A 27,347-nucleotide genomic window follows, 5' to 3' on the forward strand; every position below is an offset into this window, starting at 1 on the left:
TGAGATCTAGTGCCCTCTCCTGGCCTGTAGGTGTACATGCAGGCAGAACACTGTATACATAATAAATAAATAAATCTAAAAAAGTGCTATTTGTTAAAGTTTGAACCCTTAACCACTACAAAATAAAAATAATAATAATAATAACTTGAGTGATCCTGTATTTGCATGCTTACACTTGATGTGAAAGTTCTTATTTTTTAAAAAAAATGGGACTTTTCCTTAATTCAAAATTCCATTGGGCTTTCTGCCTTACTAACTGTGGCTGGCACTTTGTAAAGAACAAGTGAGTGACATGTATAGTGTTTCCAGTTCCGTAATGGACATCAACATGAGAACAGACCAAGTACCTTTTTCATAACAAAGTCTTTTTCATTACATACTAGACATCGGGAGAGTAACACCCTTCAAAGAAGAAAGACCATACTGGCGAACACAGAGCGCAATTAATTGAATGACACTCTTGTTTTGTGTTTTAGGGTTAACAAGTCACAAGTTGCATCTACACTGATTCACACGGTTATCTTGTTAGCAGTTTGTTACCTTGGCAACTTAATAAATGACGTAATGGCACAGAAATAGATAATTGCTTCTTTTACCACCCTCTTTTTAGGAAACGCCTAGAAAACAAGAGGTTATCTCCACACTTGTCGTGGGAATGCTGGGTTTACCCAGATAAGTGGCAGCTTATTTCCAGGTAACCAAGTAGAATATTGTAAGAGACCATGTGCAGACCTCACCGTACCAACAGATCACACAGGGGCACTACTATGAATACACAGAAGCATCGCTTATTTTGCAACAAGGATTTGGAAAGACAGAGAATATTATTTCACTGTAAGTTTTTTTTTTAAAAAAAGTCATTCAAATATTGCCTGGATGCAAAGTAGAAGAGCCAGCTTTCTGCCTAAGAGCCCAACTGAAGTTCTAATGGCTGAGAGAAGTTTCAGAAAGCAAATTCTGTCCATTCTAGCGAGGCTGGAGATTGAAACAGAAAAGAAGGGAAGAGTCAGGGCAGGAGATGGTAGGAAGAGAGACAAAGAGGAGTGTCTCGTTCACCAGGACATGTGGCCATAAGGGCATATCAATCTGCAGAGCAAAAATTTTGAGACGATATTAGTTGGAGATGTTCACCAGCCACAAGGCAAAGCTTCTAGATTCACAGGCAGTAACATTTGGAAGGAGCATATAAAACCCTCTAAAGTCTAGCTAAGTCCAGTGGGTGTAATGTCCACTTCTTTTAAATATGAAAAAAATAAAAAGAGAAAGAAAGGATCTAAAACGACTCACAGCAAAGATAACAATGCTGCTGTTTTAACAGCTCCTCACGTCACACATAGATTGTTGCATCACCAACAATTCCACTGAGCAGTGCCATTATCAAACATGTGGATGCCCTCCACATAAACACAATAATAGCCAAAGTTTTCAAATGGTGTCTCTCTCAGGGTGAAATCTGCAGACTTCCTGGGGGTTTGGCTTCAGATGTAACAAACACAAATTCCAGGCTCTGCACTGAGTTTTCCCTGTAGCGTTCCTAGGGAGGACCCAAGCATCTTAACTCGGGTGACTTCTTACAAGAGTATTTCTGAAACAGTAACTTTAACTGTTAATAGCCACTAGTCTAGTAACTTCAAAATATGCTCTAAAACATGAAAAATGCAACTTTCATCAGGTCGATAAGTAAAGATCACAGTAAATACAGTCTGACAACAATAAAAGATGTGGGCCGGGCGATGGTGGCGCACGCCTTTAATCCCGCACTTAGGAGGCAGAGGCAGGCGGATCTCCGTGAGTTCGAGACCAGCCTGGTCTACAGAGCTAGTTCCAGGACAGGCTCCAAAGCCACAGAGAAACCCTGTCTCGAAAAACAAAAACAAAAAAACAAAACAAAACAAAAAAACAATAAAAGATGTGTAACAAAAAATAAACCTCTCCGCTGACCTGAGTCCTAGTCTCTCTTTCACAGTGGCTGACATATATTTGTGAAACATTTTATGAACCTGCCAAGCAACAGCTCATACAGGCATCTAAGCACATATAAGCATACTGCTGTAAGGGCAGGATCAAAAAAGACTGGGATTATATCAACACTACCCTCTCTGTTACTTTTCTTATTGAAATGTATCGACAGGAGCACATATGGGTTTCTCTCATTTTAAGAACATGAAACTATATAAAAGAAAGCATTTTTATAATATGTAAAATTAGTAAATACAATTACTCACTTGATTACTGATAGGATTTTGTTTGCCAATACTTTATGATTACAAGCAACAAATAAAACCTCTGTCTTGGCTTTCTATTGTTGTAATAAAACACCATGACCAGTGGCAACTAGGTGAGGAGAGGCCTTATTTCCTCTTGTAACCTGCACTCCATCATCCAGGGAAGTCAGGGCAGGAACTCAAGGCAGGAGTCTACAAGCAGGAACTGAAGAAGAGGCCATAAAGAAATGCTCACTAGTTTGCTTCCCAAGGCTTGCTCAGGCTGCTTTCTCATACAACCTAAGACCACCTGTCCTGGGGTAGCGATATCCACCGTGGGCTGGGCCCTTCCACATCAATCATCAATCAAGAAAACGCTCTGCAGGCTTGCAATCTTATGGAGGTTACTGAGGAATTTTCTCAGTTAAGATTTCTTTCCTCTTCCAGTTGGCTGTGATGGTACATCTTTAATTCCAGCACTCTGGAGGCAGAGGAAAGTGGATCACTATGAGTTTGAGGCCAGCCTGGTCTATATATCAAGCTCCAGAACAAGCCAGGACAAGTTCCAGGACAAGCCAGGACTACATAGAGACCCTAAATAGTAAAACTAAAAAGAGTCCCTCTTCCCAGATATGTCTAGCCCGTGCTAAGTAGATAAAACAACTTGTATACCTTCTAAAGGATCAGAACTATTGATCCAACTTTGGGATAAAAGAGGAATGGCTCAGTTTCTCTGTGACTACAGGAAAGTGACCTGGTGTGTGTGTGTGTGTGTGTGTGTGTGTGTGTGTGTGTGTGTGTCATGTCCTTTTGATCATTTCTCTTTGATTTCAACCCCTTTGTGTTGTAAATGTGCCTTGGTCCTCGGCTTGGGGATGACTGGCTCTCCCATGGTGTATATGTGGGGTCTGTGGCCTCATTTCTCTGCACAGAGAGAAGCATGGCCACCCATATGATAAGTATAATTTAAGTGCAAGAAATGAAAGTAACAGTGAACATTGAACTCTGAGCTTGAAGCAGCTCTTTTCTAGATTCTTGGTAGTAGTTAGGATTATAAACACTGTTTGGTTGTCTTTTTCTTGAGACAGACAGTGAAATCTCTGACCTGCTGACCCTATTCTAATATGCAGGGCACAATTCTTTGTGTTCCATGAGCCCACACCAGCTATGGTGTTTCAGAGTCCACAGAAGGCTTTCTCGTTTGTCTTTGCAGCTTTAAAGTCATAACAGCCAGTCCATTGTAATATTCTATTTGTAACTAATGTCTTTTCCAAACATGAGACTTGCCATTGTATGTATTTCTTTTTACCAAACAGTCACATATTTTAATCTATATGCATTTTTTCATTGGTGTGACAGCTTCAATGGGAAACAGCTTAAATTAATAGCCATCTCTGATCTACTTTTCCCCTCTGTGAAATAATTTACAATTCCTAGGCAGTCTGTTTTGTTAAGTAAGCAGTCACCAAAGCTTAGGAAAGAACTCATGACAATGAATTTTCTCAGCAAAATAATATACTACCTAAATGGTATCTATTAAATCACCTATGCGACTGGCAGCCGGTTTCACTGCTGTAGTATAAATGACAAGACCAACCTTTGCTAGAGCTTCCCAGTGTTCTCTCATCTGGTCACCGATATCACAGTTTCTCCCCATCAGTTTTATGCTGCATTTTCTTTTTCTGATAAACAGAGAAGCAGCTGGCAAGGTGAGAAATGTTGGGAAACTTGGATGGTTAGTGAAATTTAACGGAATTTTTCCTTGGGGAGAGAACTTCACATTTATTATAAAAAAGAAGAAGGAGGAGAAGGAAGAGAAAGAAGAGGAGGAGGAAGAGGAGGAGAAGGAGGAGGAGGAGAAGGAGGAGGAGGAGGAGGAGGAGGAGGAGGAGAAGGAGGAGAAGGAGGAGAAGAAGAAGAAGAAGAAGAAGAAGAAGAAGAAGAAGAAGAAGAAGAAGAAGAAGAAGAAGAAGAAGAAGAAGAAGAAGAAGAAGAAGAAGTTAGGTTTAGTTTTTTGTTTTGTTTTTTTCTTCAGAATTTCAGTTTCCTTTAGTGGAACTACCCACATGCATATCACATATCCCATCTCTGTTTCTTACTTATTGTCTAATCATGGGCAGATTCCCTATTTGACTCAGTTTCCTCATCTGTCATGAAGTCCTCACAGTGATAGTATGAGGACCAACCAGTTATGGGGACAGAACTTAGCCCAACACATTATATTGCCATGATAAGAATCATTCAGTTTCATCTCAAAAACATCCAAGGAAGAAGATTAGCCAGTGTTTAGAGCCTATGTTTACAAAAGACAGTTGTGCAATGAAACTGTTACATATTGTTTTAAAATCCTAACTTTCCAAATATTATTTTGACTAAGCATTAAAACTTTAAAATGATTTAATATATAAATGTTGGTGGGGTTCAGAACACACCACCCCAAAATACAGCACATTCACACACACACACACACACACACACACACACACACACACACACACACACCAATAATAATAATAAAACAAAAGCAATAAGATCACTTTTACCATTCCCCCAGTGTTCTCCCTTCAAGTAGGTTAAAAAAAAAAAAATCAAAAGGGTGGATTGTGCAGACCAGCCTGGCCTGGTACTTATGGAAACCCTACTTCAGCCTCCAGCGCTGAGATTACAAGCATGCACTACCACCTCCAGCTAGCTTTCTTCCGTTTCTTTGTTTCCTTTTGTTTTTGAGGCATGTTCTTACTGTATAATAGAGTCTGGCCATGAACTACCAATCCCGCTGAGTTGAATTAAGAGAGCTCTTAAGTCTTCTGTTCAGGTAGAGGGAAGTGCCAGGCACCATCAGAGTTGCCCTGGCTTCAAGAGGAAGTCATCAGTAACCATCAGGACATGTGGCAAGGCACAACTAGGGTGACAGAGAGAAGACACAGTGCTTCGTTGAACGATAAAGAAGAGCAATCCCTTTTCAGCTTCCCCGGAGCTAAAGGCCCTGGATACACGGCAGTTCCATTTCTGTTTTTTGTCTAGCTCTAAGGAAATCACACAAATCACAACTCCATTTGGAAACTGTCTGCTCACATCCTGTCTCTCGATGGAATGGGAAGTCCTCACGGGCACAGCTGTTCCTCTGCTACCAACTTGAACCTGCACATTATAAATCCTCAGTGAAAGTTGGAAAGAAAATCAAGTGTAAGCTTCTAGTGAATGCTGCGTTTTGGCTCACACTTAAGCTCCCATATCAGAGGCCACAACGTACCAACCTTCTACCCAGTGTGTGTGCAGTAACCTTCCACATAGTATGCGTGCTCTGAGTGGTCACGAGTGCTGCTGTGCACTAGTATCCTGAGGGTTTCTCAGTCCCTACTGGAAATGCTTCAAATCATTTTCCTAGGGATGGGAGTGCGAGCCTTGCCCGCCTTCCCCCCTCCCATCTCCACCTCCCCATATGCACACACCTGCTCTCAGGAGGATTCCTTGGAACCTGGCCTCCCTTTGGAAGCCTTGCTGGTGACGATGAATGGCGGCAATTACCCAGTCCTGGAACCTGAGCGGCAGAGGCAGATCAAGAGTCGCTAAACAGGCAGGGAGATTTTGCACTTTTGTTCTCATCCCCCCTGCATGCTGGACCTCTCAGGGCCTTGGGCTGACACATGCAGCTCCATTTTCAGGACTAACAAAAGACCAAGCCCAGGAAGAATAGGTCACTTGCCTTTTCAGCTTTCCCTGAAGGGATTTGTTTTGTTTCTAGAACCTGGGGGGAATTGGCCAACACCTGGAAGCCAAGGAGAAGAAGTTCTCCATTGTCCTGCCAGGTGAGAAAGTAGGCACAGCTATTTCAACCTAAATGTCACCAGACTGGGCCCAAGATGATAATAATGGAGTCTCTGTCACTGTTTATTTTTGGGTCACTAAACTGCCAAGAATAGAGTTACCAGTCTTTTTATATGAAAGACGGAAGAGTGTGGGGATTTTAAATGTATATTCAACTTCAATAAAGGCATACAGTATGTGTTTTCTGAAGCTCAAGCATTACATTTGCTGTGTATGGGTGCTGTGCCTTTATGTATGGAGTTATAGATATTCTTCAACACCAATTATTTTTGGAATTCAGGGTCCAAGCAGATTCGGCATTTACCAGTGCTAGGGCACCAATAATCAAATTCACTGAAAATCTGTATTTGACAAAAGGTGCCGCTCTGAACCCCAGCTCCTGCCCTGCACCACTCTGTGACCCCACAGATAAGGGATATTAACACCCTTATTGCATTGGTAGATCTCTCCTGCAGCAGTACAGAGTCCCACTTTATACCCTCACCACCAGACATATCTCTCTTGCCATACTGAACTAATAGGCAGACATCAGAAAAAGCTTGGCACTTAAGTTGTCGCTCCCACAGAACTGGAAACAGCAATGGAGAAAGGAGAGAAAACAGAGATCTTGATCTTCTATACAGGAGAACCAGGACAAGTGTGCAAAGAAAGGAGGATGTGTCCAACACACACATCCATATTCACACGCACACATATGCATACATGCATATTCACACATACAAACACACACCATACACATATTAGTACACACATGTACACACATTGTCATACACACACAAACATACCCACATACACATAGGGACTAGGGGCTGGGAGATGGACCAGGGCATCATAGAAGCCTGAAAACCCCTGTTCTTTCTCTTCTTTTCTTGGAGATATCAATGCTATTGCCTGCAATACACTTATTTGTGAGCTCCCCATTTGACATTTGAAGACCTAATGTTTACTTGTGACTATATCTCATGTTAGGGCTTAGCGATAACTAAGATTAAAATGCAGCCAGAAGCACCAAGATCTGATCTAATCTGATGTAAGGACCTATAAGGCAGAATTTCTAGAGCTCTGTCTACCCAGAAGAAAGGTGGGATGAGGATACAGATTGAGGGCAGCCTCAGGAGAAAGCAAAGCTACCAGCATTTGGATATTATGCAAGAAAATACATTTCTGTCCTTTAAGCTACCCAGTTTGTGGTCTTTTGTCACAGCATCCCTACCAGACTGATATGTTGTCTCTGCATTATGACAGGTCATTAGATACAATTAGTATTGCTCCTTTGTGCAGCTGCAGGGGAGTACTAGCTATGACATTCCCATAAACCCTACATTTTACATTTTAACATAATTTCTAACACTCGGAGTTTAGTGTAATTTGACAAATTTAAAGTGGCACTCCTCAAGTCTTGTTTTTGGGGGAGCATTCAACTGTGATAAGGAGTCCAAAATACATTCTGCTCCATTCCTGTTTTGTTGGTGATGTTTTTAATTCTGAACCAAGTGGTTCAGAAAGCCCACTTTCTTATAACTTAGGGGTCAAGATAATTCCTTCTTAGGCTCACACTGCCTCCGAAGAGAACTGTAGTTCAGACATTTCTTGAAGTTGGGTATTTGACTATTCTGATCACAGAAAATAATAAAATTTAAAAAGATCCATGAATAATTCCTCTTAAATAAGTTATCTTTATTCAACTCCCAATGTGGAACTTGAACTTTTCATTCATTTTTATGAGTCAACTTGCTTTCTCTGTATTCTCTCAGGGAACAGCTCGGAGCGATAATAGGAAGTGCTGCTTCTTGTCCAGTTAGTTCTGCCTTCCAGTGATTGAACACCTGGGCTTGCCTGGCAGCGTCTACTCAAAGAGAGCCCTCTTAATGACAGTTTGAACATGGCCCTGCACTTCAAATAGGTTCTAGAATGAGGCAAAGTTCGAGGAGCCTGTGCACTTCATCCATTGGCAAAGTACACACCAGTCCATTTAATAAAAATGACTAAATGGAATTGCAGCTAACCAAATATTTGAAGAGAACAGACCATGCTCACTAAAAGAACCTCATAAACACCAATATGATTAGTAAAACTCACTTAAGTGTTCTATGATCTATGCTCAGCAACAAATGAGCATGTTAGAACAGCAAATGGCAGTTATGCACCTTAAAGTTGTCTGTACAGATGTTTAAAATAATATAATCTGCCGGGCAGTGGTGGCACATGCCTTTAATCCCAGCACTCGGGAGGCAGAAGTCAGTCTGGTCTGCAGGACTAGTTCCAGAACAGCTAGGGCTGTTACACAGCAAAACCCTATGTTGAAAAACCAAAAATAAAATAATCTATCCACAGACCATTAGCTCATCAAATCCAGTCCTTTCAGTGATAAAAATAATGTACATCTCAAAACAGCATTAGAAAAGGTAAGGCTTATACCTCTTGCCACCTAAAATTCTTCTTTGTATACTACCGTTCCATTAAACTGCAGATTAATACAATATGAGAAATGATAAAGGTTATGTATTCTACACAACAATCCAACACAGGTAATAGTATTCTATTTTGAAAGATGTCAAAGTGGAAGTAACGAGGAGTGATCTTTTACAAGATCACACAATTTCCTGTCAACCCAAGTCTAAGATTACAGTCTGAAGTCAAACCCCCTTCATGCTACCTGTGAACACTGTTGCATGGCACAGACTTTAGATCTAGACCCAGTATAAACGATGCCAGTAAGTTGGCAGTTGATTCTGGTCCAGGCCCCCGCTTTCCTTACGCCTCATTTCCTGAACCTATCAATAGAATGGTGCTGGACTACATACACATTTGACTCCATTTAACTTGTAGCTGTGCTCAGAGCCCTACATTTATGTAATCTTTTTCTTGCCTACAAAAATTAACCATAAGTGAATGGAATTTATTATTTACTTTCCTCTATGGTCTTTTCATATTAAATGTATTGCAAATGGGGGGGGGGAGATATCTCTCAGGGCAGTTTAATTTGGGGCCTGAGAAATCCAGGCTCTGTTACAGTAATGAATTCATTAGCTATGTGTCTGTATACTTCTAAAAAGCTTTGTGTGAGGTTTTGTGTTGAGCCTATCAATTGAAAATAAAGGAAACGTTTTCCCCACCTGATTCAGTCTTTATACTTAGAGTCCATCTGTTGCCATAGCACTGACTGTCATGTCAAAACTACAATTAGAAACACTCAGAGGTAATCAGGAAAAAGGCCAATGGAGGCTGTGCCCAGGCCTCAGTAACCCATGACTACTAGACTAATTGGGCAATAGGAAGCTTAATTACAAGAGACCTGGTCTCAGGCTGTAGCCTTGCCTCTTAGTGTGTGTGCGTGAACCATTTGTTGAGGAGAATGATCATTTCCAAGCTTGATTTTTTTAATTTAAGTGGCTTGTGTAAATCTGTTGCCTATGATAGACACACTCATTAACGTCTCTGTGCCTAATTCTAATTATCTATCAATCAAGACTCTGTGTCTACCTAACTCAAAGACACCTCTGATACATGGCCACTAATACTGTTGCTTTTAGTAGGAAAGACATTGAGGTGAGCGTTGGAGAACAAGAACTTAAAATGTGGTGGACTGGGAAGTGGGAAAAGATGTATTATGAATAGTGGGGCAGTATGTGAAGAAACCAGAGGGTAGGTACGTACAGACTGCCGGGTGATGGTGGCGCATGCCTTTAATCTCAGCACTGGGGATGCAGAGGCAGGCAGATTTCTGTGAGTTCGAGACCAGCCTGGTCTACAAGTGCTAGTTCTAAGACAGGCTCCAAAGCTACAGACAAATCCTGTCTCAAGAAAACAAAAAAAAAAAAAAAAAAACCAAAAAAAAGACAGAAAGAAAGACAGAAAGAAAGAAAAGAAAAGAAAGAAAAAAATGTACAGACTGCATAACATAAAAAATGAAGTGTGCGGGTTGGCCTGAGAGAAGTACACAAAGTGATGAGGGATGTGTGGTAAAAATGAAGCAGAGGTTGTTAAATGAAGTCAGATGCCACCCTTGGGTGAAAGGACTGAAAAGGTAGCTCAGCTTTTAGTGATCCTGAGCCTCTGCTATTAGTCTATGTTCGTTTGCACAAGAGGAAAAGAAGAAACCCGCTGGCTTTACTGTCATGGCTGTTTTCATGACTTAATTCTCAGAAATTTTATGGCCTGTCCCATCACACAATCACCAGCCATATGAGCTTGCTTCTAGATCATAAAAATACAAAGTCTCAATTTCATATCTTCGTCAATTGTAGCTGCCTGATAGCTTCAGTTTTATTTATCTACAATAGATTGTGAAACATCTCTCAATATCACTTCTATCAGGAAACCTTCTTTAGGAATTTAGATTTTTCTAGATTACTGTATTCCATTTCTAGATACTTCATCCTGTATCCAATTCTTAAAAATAGTATCCTGGAAGAATTATCATTGACCTAGGAATAAAGTAAAGACCCTTTACAACTTGAACTGTGTTATTTGTTTGTTTGTTTGTTTATTTATTTTTAGGTTTTTGAGATAGGGTTTCTCTGTAGCTTTTGGAGCCTGTCCTGGAACTAGCTCTTGTAGACTAGGCTGTCCTTGAACTCACAGAGATCTGCCTGCCTCTGCCTCCTGAGTGCTGGGATTAAAGGTGTGCGCCACCACCTCCCAGCAACTGTTATTTAATGTCTCTTGTTTCTTTCCAACTTAAATAGTTTGTTAATTCTCGAAGTCTAAAGACACTTTGAATTATCCATGCAACAAATGAAATGATGGGAACTCCATGGATTATTTTCACGCTAAGGGTTGAGGCTACACTGGTGGAAACAAAACCAAACACCTTATCTATCTATACATGTCAACCCATCGTCTATTTCTGTATGGGATAATTGTCTCCTTGGAGTGGAGTAGCACCCCGGTTACGGCCTGCATTAAAATTACCCTTAGGCATCAGAAAAGAATGTACTTTTATATTTCTGATAGGAGAGAGATGGAAAACTTTCGTTTTTGAGGGGTTTATTTACTGCTGGTTCTGATGCAACAGTACACAAAACTCTAACAGAGAAATTGTCCTAACACGTTGGTTTTCACACTGCTGTGCTGGCAGTCCTGGTAAGGCATTTATGGAATGAGATATATGAGGCAGATGGCCAATCAATAAAAGACCTACGCATTTCCTTGAGTTATTTTGTAGATGCAAATCACAATTCTACTAAAAGGCAAAAGAATTACCATCAGTAAAAAGGTCAAGATAAGGAATTGCTTGCATACAAGGATAAAGGAATTATTTTTAACCTACAGGAAGGGGGAGGGACTAGGGGAGTTTTTCTAGAGTGCTTTGGTTATTCTTTGAGAGACCAAGACAAATAATAATAATAATAATAATAATAATAAAAGTCCCTGGGGCTAGAAGTGAGATTATAATTTAATGGTAGGGCTTGAGGTACTCACGTCTAGTCTCAGGATGAAGGGTAAAAGTGCCTGGAACTATTCAAAATATGTCTAGAATTTATCTACTTGAGCTATAATGAATCCTTTTTTAAAATTTTATTTATTTATTTATTTATTTATTTATGAGTCTCACTGTGTAGTCATGACTATTCTGAAACCAGATATTTAGAGCAGGCTTTCCTGGAAGTGTCTCAAGTGCTGGGATCAAAGGTGTGAGCCAGTATGCCTTGTTTATGGTGAGTCTTTCATTTAATATTTTAATACCATTTATAAAGACCATAGTTTTTACAATTTTATGTAGCACGTAATTTCTAAAAATAGTTAAAAACCATCTGGGGAGAGAGGTCTTCCATGTATCCCAGGTTGGCCTGTCACTCAGTAGATAGCCTCTGCTATCCTGGAACCCACAGTGAGGCTCAGCCTGTCTTTGGCCCCCAAGTGCTGGTAATTCCAGACTGCTGTAAATATCACATCTTCCAAATCTGTCAGGGACTTGGGTGATTTTTGTTGGTCAATTCTGTTTATTGAAAATGCCTATGTTTTAGTTACAGTGTCTATTTTTTAGTATGACTGATAGATGGATGTCCAGAGCAATTTCAGAGAAGTTAAAAACCATTTTTGTTTTGTTTTTCAAAACAGAAGATTTCTCTGTAGCCTGTCATGGAACTCACTCTGTAGACTAGGCTGGCCTCGAACTCACAAAGAGCCACCTGTCTCTGCCCCCAGAGTGCTGGAATTAAAGGTGTGTGCCACTAAAACCTGGCTATAATCTGACAGTCTTTAACAGTGAAAAAGTGAAGGACAATCCCATAGGCCTCAGATGTTTTGTTTGATTGATGTGTTGTTCTTTTTAAAATCTGGCAGGTAAGAACAAGGCTTGCAGGGCTTGCCATAAAGCCCAGCATACAGGGGCATACAGAAGGACCTCGAATTTGAGAACAGTTTGAACTACATACACAGTGAATTCCAGGCCAACCTGGGCTAAGGAAGAGTTCTGTGTCAAGACAAAACAAACAAACAAACAAACCAAACAAACAAAAACCCTAGGTTTTTTTTTTTTTTTGTACACTTGATATATTTTGTTTGTTTGTTTGGTTGTTTTTTTGTTTTTGTTTTTGTTTTCAAGACAGGGTTTCTCGGTAGCTTTGGAGCCTGTCCTGGAACTAGCTCTTGTAGACCAGGCCTGCTTCTGCCTTCCCATGCGGGGATTAAAGGCGTGTGCCACCACCGCCCTGCAATGTCTTGATTTATTGAAAAAAATGATATCTGAATATAACAAAGTAGGCTGCGGGGCAGGTGCACGACGCAGGCTGGGATCTCTGTGAGCTCAAGGTCAGCCTGGTCCACAGAGTGAGCTCCCTGACAGGACGGTTTGGTTACACAGAGAAACCCAGTTGAGAAACCCAGTCTGGAAAACCAAAAAGACAAAAACCCCCCAAAATCCACCACCACCACCAAAACCAAACCGCTCAGGCTGATTGGCAGTGGAGCCTGCTTTAATTCCAGCACTCTCCAGGAGGTAGAGGAAGGTGGCAAGCGGATCTGTGTGGGTCTGGGGCCAGCCTGATCCTCAAAAATAAACTCCAGGACAGCCAGGACTACACGGACTGCATATCAAAGAGAGACTATGATTCAAAATTAAAGAAAATTTTTTTTAAAAAGGCCACAACTACCTAAGTGTGTAAAATAAAAGTTAAATAAATCCGATTAACACATAATCTGCAGCCATACTTTTTAGTTGATTCCAATTTAGCATTAAAGTTGATTAATATTAGTAAGAATTGAGAAGAATGACCACCTCCCTGTGCGCGGAGAAAAACTTAAAAGCATTAACAGTTTCAATAAGCAATAACGTGGGGGCGGGACGGCAGTTATCAGCGCTTTAGTTTGTCTTTCCGGCATTAATTTTTTTTTTTTTTAAAAAAAATGTTTCTTCTTTCTTAGGGGCTGGAGAGATAGCTCAGCAGTTAAGAGCACTGGTTGTTCTTCCAGAGGACCTGGGTTCAATTCCCAGCACCCACATGACAGGTAACAACTGTCTGTAACTCCAGTTTCTGGGGACCTGATTCCTTCACACCAATCCACATAAAATAAAACTAATTAAAAAAAAATGTTTCTTAAGGTGTTTTAATTTTAAGGGACAAATATTAATACTTTTTAATCTCATGATCCGGAATATAATTTTAAATATTTCAAATATTCTATACCAAACATGCATCAGAAACTAAAACATCAAACTTTAAATCAGCTGTCGTTTGGCGGTTTCCCGCTCGTGGAACGCAAAGAAAACCGCCCCTGTGGACCGGAAAGGCCAACGCTGACGCTACCTGTTACCACAGTGAAGTTCGGTCGGCCATTTTTAATGTGGTCAGTTCTAATGCATCCGGTGACGGCAGGAAGAGGGGGGCGGGACGCTAGAGAAATTCGACCAATAGAATCACGGAAAGGAAACACGCTGCCTGTAACCAGGCACAAACAGAAGAGCGCGCGACCGGAGGCGGAAGGCGTTAGGCAAATTAGTCCGGTCTTACGAAGCAGTTTCGGCGGCCTAGCGGAACTATGGACTTATAGCGGAAAGGTTTCTGCCCGGAGTTTGACAACTGCTTCCGTTACACAGCGGAAGTGTGGTTCGCCGAAGGACGACTCTTGGACGAATTTGGCCTCCGTTGCATGCTCGGCCGAAATCATGTCGAGTTTGGCGGTGAGAGACCCAGCCATGGATCGCTCACTGCGTTCGGTGTTCGTGGGGAATATTCCGTACGAGGCGACGGAGGAGCAGCTGAAGGACATTTTCTCGGAGGTTGGTTCAGTTGTCAGTTTCCGTCTCGTGTACGATAGAGAGACAGGAAAGCCCAAGGGGTATGGCTTCTGCGAGTACCAAGACCAGGAGACTGCGCTTAGTGCCATGCGGAACCTCAACGGGCGAGAATTTAGTGGGCGGGCGCTTCGGGTGGACAATGCTGCCAGCGAAAAGAACAAGGAGGAGTTAAAGAGCCTGGGCCCGGCAGCGCCCATCATTGACTCTCCCTACGGGGACCCTATTGATCCAGAAGATGCCCCAGAATCGATTACTAGAGCAGTCGCCAGCCTGCCCCCCGAGCAGATGTTCGAGCTGATGAAGCAGATGAAATTGTGCGTCCAGAACAGTCACCAGGAAGCTCGAAACATGCTGCTTCAGAACCCACAGCTGGCGTACGCCCTGCTGCAGGCCCAGGTGGTGATGCGAATCATGGATCCAGAGATCGCACTGAAAATCTTGCATCGTAAGATACACGTCACCCCACTAATCCCAGGCAAATCTCAGCCTGGTCCTGGGCCTGTCCCTGGTGGTCCAGGCCCTGGCGGTCCAGGCCCTGGCCCCGGCCCTGCCACTGCCCCTGGACTCTGCCCGGGACCTAATGTGATGCTGAACCAACAGAATCCTCCAGCCCCTCAGCCTCAGCATTTGCCAAGAAGACCTGTGAAGGACATTCCTCCTCTGATGCAGACTTCTATACAGGGAGGAATTCCAGCTCCGGGACCAATACCAGCCGCGGTTTCTGGACCTGGACCTGGGTCCTTAACTCCAGGAGGAGCAATGCAGCCACAAGTGGGCATGCCAGTGGTTGGTCCCGTGCCCTTAGAGCGAGGACAGATGCAGATGTCAGATCCGAGACCTCCAATACCTCGTGGACCCATGCCTTCTGCTGGCATACCTCCCCGAGGACTGCTGGGAGATGCTCCAAATGACCCACGCGGGGGGACTTTGCTGTCAGTTACTGGAGAAGTAGTGGAACCCAGAGGTTATATGGGTCCACCCCACCAGGGGCCCCCCATGCATCATGGCCATGACAACCGAGGCCCTTCCTCGCATGATATGAGAGGAGGACCATTAGCAGCCGATCCTAGAATGCTCATCGGAGAGCCCAGAGGTCCCATGATAGATCAAAGAGGTCTACCTATGGATGGTAGAGGGGCCAGAGAGGCTCGAGGGATGGAGACTCGGCCCATGGAAACTGAGGTCCTGGAACCACGAGGAATGGAGAGAAGAATGGAGACCTGCGCGATGGAAACCAGAGGGATGGAAGCAAGAGGCATGGATGCAAGAGGACTAGAGATGAGGGGCCCTGGCCCTAGCTCCAGAGGCCCGATGACTGGTGGAATCCAGGGGCCTGGCCCTATTAGTATGGGGGCAGGTGGCCCTCAGGGACCTAGACAGGTTCCAAACATTGCAGGAGTGGGAAATCCTGGAGGTGGGATGCAGGGAGCGGGTATACAAGGAGCAGGGATGCAGGGAGCGGGCATGCAAGGAGGAGGAATGCAGGCAGCAGGCATGCAAGGAGGGATGCAGGGAGCTGGCATGCAAGGAGGAGGGATGCAGGGAGCTGGCATGCAAGGAGGAGGGATGCAGGGAGCGAGTAAGCAAGGTGGAGGCCAGCCTAGCAGTTTTAGCCCTGGGCAGAGCCAGGTAACACCACAAGATCAGGAAAAAGCAGCTTTGATCATGCAGGTTCTTCAGCTGACTGCAGACCAGATTGCCATGCTGCCTCCTGAGCAAAGGCAGAGTATCTTGATCTTAAAGGAGCAAATCCAGAAGTCCACTGGTGCTTCTTGAAAGGTTTCTGATTAGGAAGTCCTTAGTTATTCCTTCAGTGTTTTCAGTATTGTGTGGCCTGAAAGGGTTACAGGATGCTATCTTCTGAGTTGCCATACTGGAATGATAGGAGGTTTCCCTCTCCCTGGTTAGTCAATTTCTAGTCTTTGCACTTCCTGTTTTCCTTTTGATTGAGGGTGGGGGTGGAGGGAGTGGGCCTGTTCACTTTGTCACTGTTATTCCACTAGGAACCTGAAAAGGACATCACACCAGATAAGGGGGTGCAGTAATAGTAACGTGTCTGCACTCTGGGCTACATTTTATAAATACTGAATAAGCTGAGAACTACATAAACACTGAAAGTGGCCTGTTACAGTATTGATGCACTAAGACGTTTAAAGACGTTTGGTTGTATATTGAACTGAATGTCAAAATGTGAAGATACACTTTGGTAAACCAAAATACTAATTCTGTTTTGAAGGCAGTAGAGTACGGTGTTAAGGTCAATGTTTTAGTTATTTTGAATTATTTTGAAATGTTAGAGGTAACAGTCTATGGTAAAAATTGTGACAACGGAACTGTTTTTTAAAAGCTCTTACCAGAAAACTCAAGATGCTTCATTTTTCTGGCTCTTTCGATACTTTTACTATACTTGGCAGGAAGTTAGAAATCTTAGGCTTGACATTTTGACTTGTCTTACAGTCTGATGCCTTCCGTAAACTACGTTCCTGTCATCTTACTAGAACTGAGGCCCAAGTACATGGCAACTCTGCTCAGTTAACTTACTATTTTAATTCTTACATAAAGGCCATTTGGTCATATACATTCCTACAAGATACATTTTAAAATAAGGAATGTGGAGTTTATATTTCCTTTAGAGCTACAATCTTAGCTTTTGCTTTGAGCATGTGGCACCTAGACGTGTCATAGTTGATGAAAGAAGCACAAGCTCCCGCATGACCAAGTGACCTTCCTCTGTAGGTTAATAAACACCCGTCCTCAGAGGAACAGTAGCCTTAGGGAGAGAGCTGACACAAGGGGTTTTCCCCTTGCAAAGGTTCTTGCATTTTAAGTGTACAAAGTTTTCATCCCTAGGCTGTATTCCTACAGTTTAGTTGTTTTGTGCTAGTGTTAAGCTTCCTGTGTTTCCTCTGTCTGCCCTGTGCTGGAGTGGATTAGTGTTTGTATCTTTGTGCTAGTTCTGGCTGATTGCAATTGCTTGTTTCTTTTGAAATTATAGTTCCTGCCAAGAAAAAAAAAAAGAAATTATAGTTCCTAGCTCCAAACTTCTCATTGACTAGTCTTTGTTATAAGAAAATCTGTGCACTGTTTAATGAAGCATAAATAAAAAGGTTGTATAATTAAGGTATTTTGTATGTTTAATTTCTTTTAATACATTGGGAAGTACCTCCTTTAAGGGATATATACATATAATGAAAAAAGCAAAATAAGGAAATTGGTGGAAATCTTTTAATTATCCCTTTAATTGTATATGTGATTCAACAGCTGGAATACTGGGACGACTATGCCACTCTTGTGATCAGCAGCGGCATCCAGGTGATCCTGCCCACGATAGATATAATTGGTGTCTCTCTTTGAATACTGTGTTCCATGAACACCTTTCAAGTTTCTTAAGCAGCGACAGCATTTGTTTTTCTCTATCCACAGCCCCCAACTTGTACTACTTATAATAAACAGCAAATAGGGGACATGAGAAGTGACTTGTTCTTGTATGTGCTATAGTTAACATGAAAAGATGGGCAAAACATTCAGTTTTAGTGGAAAAAAATCTTTTCATTAAGAACAAGTTTATCCCCAAGGGACTGATATTGATCTCAAAACAAATGAACTATAACACTATTTGTATTAAGATACAAATTAGAAGAACGTGCCTGTAATCTCCAAAGAGAGGTGGAGGCAGGAGAATAAGGAGTTTGCGGCCATCTTGGGCCACTTTCATTTCTTTAGGGTTTCTCATTCTCAGGTAGTACATGCTTTATCTGAAGATTGAATTTCAGTAGTACCTTCCCAACAGCCTTTCCTTCCCCATTACTGATGACTGATAAGCAAATGGATTTTCCAGGGTTCTAATTTTGGTTATAAGGTATACACTGATGTGGATCTAAGTGAAATTGTATAGATGGCTGGAATTTTGGTGGGAAAGCTTTCCTTTTGTTTTTTGTTTTTTTCTGGTTTTTCCAAGACAACGTTTCTCTGTAGTTTTGGAGCCTGTCCTGGCACTAGCTCTTGTAGACCAGGAGGCTGTCCTCGAACTCAGAGATCTGCCTGCCTCTGCCTCCCGAGTGCTGGGATTAAAGGCGTGCGCCACCACCATCTTGCTGGAAAAGCATTTTTTAAAATGTGTATTAGCTTGCAAAGCCTGCTTTTCCATACTATGACGGGACACTGAGAAATCCTGCAGAACCTTATCTCCTAGGTGTGTCGGGTCTTGGACAATTACAGGCAGACACATCCTGAGCCTTCTCACTAAGATGTCTGCTTGGATTTCTCTGGTTGAAGTATGTTTCTCATGGGGTATTTTCAAGAATACAACCAAGGAGATTTATATTGAGGAAACTGTTCATATTTTATTAATATTAGTAAAGCTATATATCAATAATAAGTACTATTTATGTACATAGTATTAATGTATACATATGCTTATATATTTGTATAATACATATATAATTATATAAGTATTTACAATTATATGATATATAATGTATATATATGCTTATATAGTTTAGATATAATAATAAGACCTTTTAATGGTTTTATGTGTGTTTATGTATTCAAACAAAAGTTTTTCTTGCTTGAAATTCTTTTTGAGACAAGGTCACACTATCAAAAAGTAAAAGAAACACACCAGGTATTTACTAAATACTATGATGAGAGTACTCAGCTACCAGATACATATAGGAAAGTACTACTTTATAACTGACCTGATTTAAGGTAAATACACTAAATCTTTGACTAAATAATTTTGTGTGATTCAGTATGCATAGTATTTATAGACATTTAGAATGAACAGTTTGTTTAAAAAGAGTTGATTTTTTTTTAAATCCACTAAATTAATGATCTGTCAGCATTGGAAATGGAATGGATAATCTTACAGGCAAAGAGAAGTGAAAACAGTTTCCTCCAAACCATTGTGTCTCTCTTACTTAATTGTTTTAAATCAGAATTCTGTCGTTCCATGAAAAAATATTCTGCAGTAATTCTGCAAAAATGTATGAACCATTTTTCACCCACCTCATCTTAACTGCCAACCGCCTGCAGTTAAGATGCAGCGACTTGTGCTGATTTTCAGAATCCACTTACATGTTTCTTGTGGACTTTAATGAAAAGGTTCCAAATTAATCATCCTCAGAAAAAAATTAATTTGCAGTAACTCAGTTTTCAATTCCCTTTGTCTTAAGCATTAGCTGTAATAGCATTTGAAATGTGTGTCAATTTAAAAAATAGCACAGTTGAGTTAATGTAATGGGACTTTATTGGCTTTGCATAAAGCATTAACATTCATAAAAAATACTGGATATCCTAAGAATCACACTTCCTCACGCGTTGGATCACTATAATAGCATACAGCATGACCAAAAATACTGGCAGAATGAACCATAATCAATTGCCTATTAGAATCTACTCTTTCCTTTGAGGCTACTCCTAAAATGACTTCATCTTTATGTAGTGGTGAGGGAAAGTTGTCTGCCTCATCCCATCAGCAACAGAGGAAATACACTGCTGGAGCTTCTAGGATTGTCACTGTTTACTGCCAACATGTTGTCTTTAATACCTTCAGGCAAGAACTATTGACTTGGTGGCCGGCCAGCCAAGGGATTCTGCCTGCATGCAGGTTTTGTTTGACTAGCTCAGCTTTTTCAAAACTTATTTTTAATGTCTATGTTTCTCCAGTTCTGCCACAGACTCCACCTCTTCTTTGATTTGTGCAGTTAGAAGACTACCAGTCGATCCCTATAATACTGTCAACTGAACTGTTGTGTGTAAACACATGGCTCTCCTGTCCATTGGTGTCATCAGTGTCTAATTTGACCGGGATGAAATAAGACAATATGTTTAGCAAGTGGTCTCTTCAGTGTACTCAACGTAAAAGCCAACCAAATAGCTCAGCTAGCCAAAACAGTGAAAGACCACGAACTGTTAATATAGTTTTCTATGTTGGCCAAAGAGATTCCCACAATGCCTGGCCAATTATACATATTGTTCTCATAAACTTTTTGCACTTTTAGTAAATATTTACCCCAAATACCTACAACTTCTTTTTAAAAAAATTAATGTTTATTTGTGTTGTGTTTCCTACACTTCACTGAAGTCCTAACAAAATACATTTAAATGGTCTTTCCCCCTTTCCATTTCCTTGTTATTTTTATTTCCTGTCTTTGTTTGCTTTTTGTCACAATATATTTGTGTGTGTATGTTTGTGTGTGTGTGTGTGTGTGTGTTTGTAAGTAAACATAGAAGTCACAGGACGACCTGTGGGAGTTGTTTCTCTTCTACCATGTGGAACCCAGAGATTGAATTTAGGCAGGTAGTCTTGGTGGCAAGTACCTTTGTCCAGCGAGCCACCTTGTTGCCCACCCTTCTTTCTGATTAGTCAAGGGTAGTTACCCTCTCTGAACACCACTTAAATATTTAATAGGATTGAGCTGTGTTCTTTTTCAGAGCATATTGATTTATGCACATGAAATTTGATGACTGCCATTAGTGAAGTACTAATTATTATTCTTGTGTTATAGTTATGGCAACCGTGTTTGGCCCCAAACTTCTATTCATTTTATTTATTATTATAATATACAGATGTGAAACCAGACTAGCGGTGCATGCTAATTTAATCCCAGCATTCAGGAGATTTAGGCAGGTGGATCTCTGGGTTCAAGGTTAGCCTGATCTACTGAGGAAATTCCAGGATATTCAGGGCTATCCAGAGAAACCTGTCTGGAGAAAAACGTTGTCTGTATGTGTATAATCATAAACAGATTTAGGTAAACATAACGGCCAACGTTTAGGTAAACAATGTGTATGTAAAGTATGTTGCAAAAATACATAACTATTTAAAACCGTTGAATGATTTGAAATTATATGTGTATGTGTGTATCACATCAGTTGTGTTTTATTGTAAGTTAACACCCTGCTTGTGCTGCTATTTATTATATAATATTAATATGATATCGGTATAAACTGCCATAAGTATAAAAGGTTATTTCTATGAAAACGATTGAATACATGAGAAAGATTTTATAAAATTATATTAAAAATAAATGCTAAATTCTGCAGGGGAAAGATAACTTTTTAAATATGTTAGCAGAGCATGATAGCACAGGCCTTTAATCCTAGCACTCACGAGGCAGTGGCAGGCAGATAGATGGATCAGTGAACCAAGCCATCCTGGTCTACACAGTATGGCCCTGTCTCAAAACCAAAAATTGCTTTAAACATATTTGGCTAAGTATTCAAATCTTTTAATCCATTCATTCCTCACTTCAACTGAAAGGAACTTTGAAGGTTTGACAAATTGTGTCATGTCAGTTTTCTCAGGAATTTTTCAGATAATGAAAGGAAAACATCCTCAGGAAATCTTAGGCTTGGTGCTGCTAATCATCAGCCCTCCATCTCCACGGGGATCACTTTACAAAGACAGCAGCTTGTCACCTTTCTGGTCCTCCTCCCTCCGGCTCTCCCTGGGGTTAACTGCTCAAGCAAACTGGATATACTTTAATCTCTCCCTAATTAAAGCGGTCCTTGAACCGGCAGTGTGGGTATCACCTGGGAGCCTGTTAGAAATGAAGACTCTTGTGTCGCACCCCAAACCTGCTGAGTCAGAATTTACATTTTAATAAAATCTCCAGGGACCATAGCCAAGTTTCCTTGTCAAAAACTGCCTAAAACATAATTATAAAATAATAAAATTGAAAACAAAGTACTTTAAGGACTACTATTTTGAGGATGTTTTCATTTACCCAGTAACACAGAAGACCAAAGCTAGCAACTCTCTGTACCCCTTTACTTACGTAGTAAAGCTGTATTCTGTACAAGAAAAGTAACACAGAGTTAACAAGGGTGACGGCAATCTGATGTGGAAAACCCTTCTGGCACCTGACTCTGACCTAGCATGGTCCAAGCTTCTGCAATCTTGTTTTGGACAAACCAGTAGAAATAACATCGGGGTTTTGTCTAGCTTGAGCTCGCGTGGCTTATTTATTTCTCCCCCCTATAGCTTCATCCACACGCTAGAAGGTGGATTTTCTAAAGTATGTTTCCTTTGTCCAAGACAAACTTTAATAGCCTTATAACAAAGCTTTGGGAAGTGTTTGTCCTTATTATAATGTTTATAGGGTGCATCTGTCTCGAGTGCTGAGAGCAGCGTGACAATGTTTCCCCTCCCTGCTTTCACAGTAGAATGACATATATGGTAAGTCTTTAGAATAAATAGAATACAACATTATGGTTCCATTCATCTTCATTTAGTGGTTTGTAGTTCGCACATAACTATGTTTCCAAATGGGACTTAAGGAAATAGTCCTATAAATTCACATGCATTGGAAAAAAGATTTTACAAAATATTTACAGTCTCAAGCAAAGACTTTGAAAGCAACATAAATCCTATCTTTATGCCGTTTTTATAAACTTGTAGCTCAGAGCTACAACAATCCTGAACTACATTAGAGCCCAGATATTATGTATTTAGTGGAATTTCAGCTTTAGTATTTTTTTAATGAAAATAACCTTTTTAAAAATAATTTATTTAACCTTATTTTATGTGCATTGGTGTGAAGGTGTCAGATCACCTGGAACTGGAGTTACAGTCAGCTGTGAACTGCCATGTGGGTGCTGGGAATTGAACCCTGGTCTTCTGAAAGAGCAGCCAATGCGCTTAACCACTGAGCCATCTCTCTAGCTACTGAGCATAACCTTCTTTAACAACAACATTAATTTTTATGTCATGTTCACCTTCATAAGGAGACTTGTGTAAAAACACTCACTGTTTGGGAAATATTCACTTTCAACAACTGTATTTCTCCATAAATTTTTACTTAGAAGACACATTTCCAGTTTTAAGTATGCCACTATATAATAAAATTAAATATAATAATATATTTCTGTGCTTCTGCAATGGCAGCACTATCTGTAGTTATTGATAGCTTGTTCCTAGATAGCCCAACCTGTCTGAAATTAACAAATTACTTGCCCCACACAACCAGTATCTATCTTAGTATATAGTACAGACAAGGAAGACAGAGGCTACTTTCTGTCTAGAAATCATGTAGGTAGTGGTTAAAAAATCACAGATGGGGCTGTCTAGAGAGATGGCTCAGTGATTGAAGAACACACATATTACTCTTGCAGAGACTCCAGTTCATAGCACTCACATCAGGTATCTTACAACTACCTGTAACTCCAGCTCTTTACGACCTGACACCCCCGTCTGGACTCTGAAGATGTCTGTATTCATGAGCACATACCTCCACACAGATACACATGTATACACACAATAAAAGAAAATAAAGAGAAATCATGTTTAAAAGTCCTAGATTGGCCACCAAACTAAAAACAACTCCATCACTAATTGCACTGCCAACAATACTAACACTGGTGGCCAGTTCCTACTGTTAAGTTTAAATCCTGGTTAAGGGGAATCTGCCACTGCTGATGTAATATGTCAATCAAACTGAATGAATAAATCCAGGTTTATTCTGAGCACAGCATCCCTGGTTGGGCCCCAGGGGAAACTGAAGAGACCACAAGAGGAAACCACGAGGTGTTTTTTTTTTTTTTTTTTTTTTTTATGCCCTCAGTGGGTAGAACATTTTGATGGCAGGCTTTCCCAGGGGTGGAGGCTTGTGATGGAGCGCTCACAAGAACATTCCAGACTCTTTGGATATAAGGATGCCAGGGGTTGGGTGAAGCTGGCATCCAAACACCTACTCAAACATGTACTTGATAAATGACGAAGCACCTCATTTCCAAGAGATACTTAAATAATATGTAGCACACGGAGAGCAAAAAGTAAAGATACAATTAGCTCCTTTTATTCATTTTTTATCTAGCAGTTACCTGATGACCACCACGTGATATCCCGAGTACTTAGAAAACATCAAGTGGATCCCTCTCTAAACTGGCTCGAGACTCTACATTTATCCAATGATTGCCTTATCCTGTGTACTGTGAGCACACACATATACGACATGGAAGCAGGAAGAGAATATTTGTGGAGAGAAAGAAGAGCCGTAAGACTGGGAAACAGACATAGAAAGGTGGCGGGGTGGAGCTGTGAACTTGAGCAAAGCAGAATCCCATGCACACACGACACTGTCATAATGTTTACAGGCAGCACACAAGAACTTAATTTAAAACCTACAATGTTTAAAAAGTCATGAAAAACCAAAACAAGTCTACTTGCAAATCAAGCTCTCCGGTATAGAGATTATCGACTTGAAAATGCAGTAAAATGTTAGTGTTACAAGTTCAGAGGAGGGCCGGGCGGTGGTGGCGCACATCTTTAATCCCAGTACTCGGGGAGGCAGAAGCAAGCGGATCTCTGTGAGTTCAAGGCCAGCCTGGTCTACAAGAGCTAGTTTCAGGACAGGCTCTAAAACTACAGTGAAACCCTGTCTCGAAAAACCAATAAAAGGAAAAAAAAAAAAGTTTAGAGGAAAGTGAGGCAGGAAGAAGATCTTAATACCAACGCTCTGTCTTCACCCTTGTGTCTCTAAGCAAGAACAACATACCTGGTTTATGCCATGTGCTTAATAAATACTTCTTATTATTTACAAATGTTTTGTATAAATGAATGCATACCAAAAATAAGACAGAAGAGCTGGGTGGGGATGGCGCACGCCTTTAATCCCAGCACTTGAAAGGCAGAGGCAGGTGGATCTCTGAGTTCAAAGCCAGCCTAGACTACAGAGCTAGTTCTAAGACAGCTAGGGCTGTTACACAGAGAATCCTTGTCTTGAAAAACCAAAAAAAAAAAAAAAAAAGGAAATAAATGAAATGAAACAGAAGAATTAATAACCAGTTTCAAGAATTTATCAAGATAGTGTCTTAAGACCTCATTGGGTTGATTTATCTTGGTGGTCAACTTGATATACCTGGGAAATTGAAACTTCAGTTGAAGAATTGCCTCCATCCCATAGCCCTGTGGCTTTATCTGTGAGACTTTTTTGATTGCTGGTTAGTGTAGGATGGCCCAGCCCACTATAGGTAGGACAAACCCTAGGCAGGTGGACCTGTGCTGATAAGAAAAGCAGCTGAACAAGCCTGGGAACAAGCCTGTCCTTCCTGTCCCGTTGTGACTTTCTACTTCAAGACCCTGCCGTGAGTTCCCCCCTTGCTTCTCTCGGTGACGGACTGTAACCTGTAAGAGAAAATGAGCTTCTCCCCAGGCTGCTTTTGGCCACGGTGCTTATCATGGCAATAGAAAGCAAAGCAGGACACCCTGGCACATTATATCCCAAGATGATGATGGCTGCTCATCCTAAGACCCTTGGCGAGATGGTGTGAAACTTCCAACCCCTGGATGCTTCCGCCCCCACAGACACTTATCTCTGCCCTTTCTGGTGCTCCAGGGTCACACACCTAAAGTTTGAATCTGCTGCCTTGAAATAAGACACTTATCTGTGGCAAGCCTCCTTCTCTGGAGAACGTCAAACAAACAGAATGAAACCTTTGGATCTCCTCTCCTCCACCTCCTTCTTCTTTCTTTCTTTCTTCTTCATTTCTCAGTAGCTCCAGCTGGCCTAGAACTCAGACATCTGCCTGCCTTTGCCTTGCTGGGATTAAAGGCATGAATCACCACGCCGACTGATCTCCTTTCTTAAAAAACATTAACCTTGATCTTTTATCACCTGGAGCAGAAATAAGTCACGTACCACTCTAATAGAGAATTCGCTGTGAGTTCCTAAAAACCAAGAATTCCTGGACTTCATCCCAAGAGATGCCGATTCAATATAAAAAGGCTACATTGCTTTGTTTATTGATTTGAAACTCTAATCCCAGCCACGCTTGAACATTAGAGATATGAATGTCCCAAATGGATTCTGTCTGCTCAGATAGAAGGTAAGAATTAAATTCAGTCTGCCTCTTTGGAGTGGAAGTGACCCCCAATACTGCCCTGCAGTGGCTTCCCTGGTTAGCTGCTTGGGGGAACCCCAAAGAACAGCTGGTGAGGCTTCCTGTGTGCTGCCCTTTAGATTTGCTAATGGCTGACTTCCAGGGCAGGATTGAGATCCTGCTGAAAAGGTTAGACCTCTTCCTCCCAGAATCAACTTCGTGTTCTAAGACTGACAAACTGTTATGGTAAATACGTTCACAGTGAGAACAAAAGACCTCTTCCTCATCTTTAACTTAACCGCTCTCTTTTTCTTCTTCTTCCCCCTTCCCCCTCCTCCCACTCCCAATCCTCCTTTTTTTCCTCCTTCACAGGAAAGAACTTAATATTCCTCTCAATTACATTCTGCAAGTATTAAGGACATTTTTTTTTTCCAGGCTGACCAACAAAGTGAGTGTCTGTCTGAACACAAATAGGGAATGAAACCCAATTCTCCCCCAGTAACTGGCATTATCTTTGGATGTATTTATACACAAATTAATCTGATTATAAATGGCATGAACTACTGGAAAAAGAGAATTAAAAATTACAGCCATATGAGACTTTCTTGTTGCTTGCTTATAGCCACTGATTTTATATTTAAGGTGCAGAATTCTTTTTTTTAAGATTTATTTATTATGTATACAACATTCTGCCTCCATGTATGCCTGCACGCCAGAGGAGGATGCCAGATCTCAGTATAGATAGTTGTGAGCCACCATGTGATTGTTGGGAATTGAACTCAGGACCTCTGGAAGAGCAGCCAGTGCTCTTAACTTCTAAGCCATCTCTCCAGCCCCCAGGCGCAGAGTTTTTTTCTCCCTTTCCTTTTTTTTTGTTTCGAGACAGGGTTTCTCTGTAGCTTTGGAGCTGTCCTGGAACTAGCTCTTGTAGACCAGGCTGGCCTCAAACTCACAAAGATCAGTCTGCATCTGCCTCCTAAGTGCTGATATTAAAGGCGTGTGCCACCACCACCCCGCAAGGTGCAGAATTCTTACAGGTGTGAGTGTGTGGGGTGGGGGGAAAGGAGGGAGGGAGAGACAGAGAGAAACAGAGAGAGAGAGGTTGCAATCTGAACCAAACAATCCTAAAAAGGCAACTGCATCTTTTTACAGAACAAATATACAAACACCAAGCCATATATATTTTTTTATATTTGTATCATTTTGCATACATATCAAGTTTCCCCAATTTTACATGAAAATAGATGAGT

General features: G+C 41.2%; 2 protein-coding genes across 3 annotated transcripts in view; one reads left to right on the forward strand and one right to left on the reverse strand.

Moving 5' to 3' along the window:
- Prkg1 (protein kinase cGMP-dependent 1) overlaps window positions 1–27,347 on the reverse strand; it is a 1,110,483-nt gene that overhangs the window by 448,786 nt on the left and 634,350 nt on the right. The window lies entirely within an intron of this gene.
- On the forward strand, window positions 13,998–17,398 carry Cstf2t (cleavage stimulation factor subunit 2 tau variant). The gene has a single exon (XM_075973825.1). It carries the CDS (start codon window positions 14,143–14,145, stop codon window positions 16,048–16,050), a length of 1,908 nt encoding a protein of 635 aa, XP_075829940.1. The 5' UTR covers window positions 13,998–14,142; the 3' UTR covers window positions 16,051–17,398.

The sequence above is a fragment of the Microtus pennsylvanicus genome, chromosome 5 (assembly GCF_037038515.1).
Source record: "Microtus pennsylvanicus isolate mMicPen1 chromosome 5, mMicPen1.hap1, whole genome shotgun sequence".
Lineage (NCBI taxonomy): Eukaryota > Metazoa > Chordata > Mammalia > Rodentia > Cricetidae > Microtus > Microtus pennsylvanicus.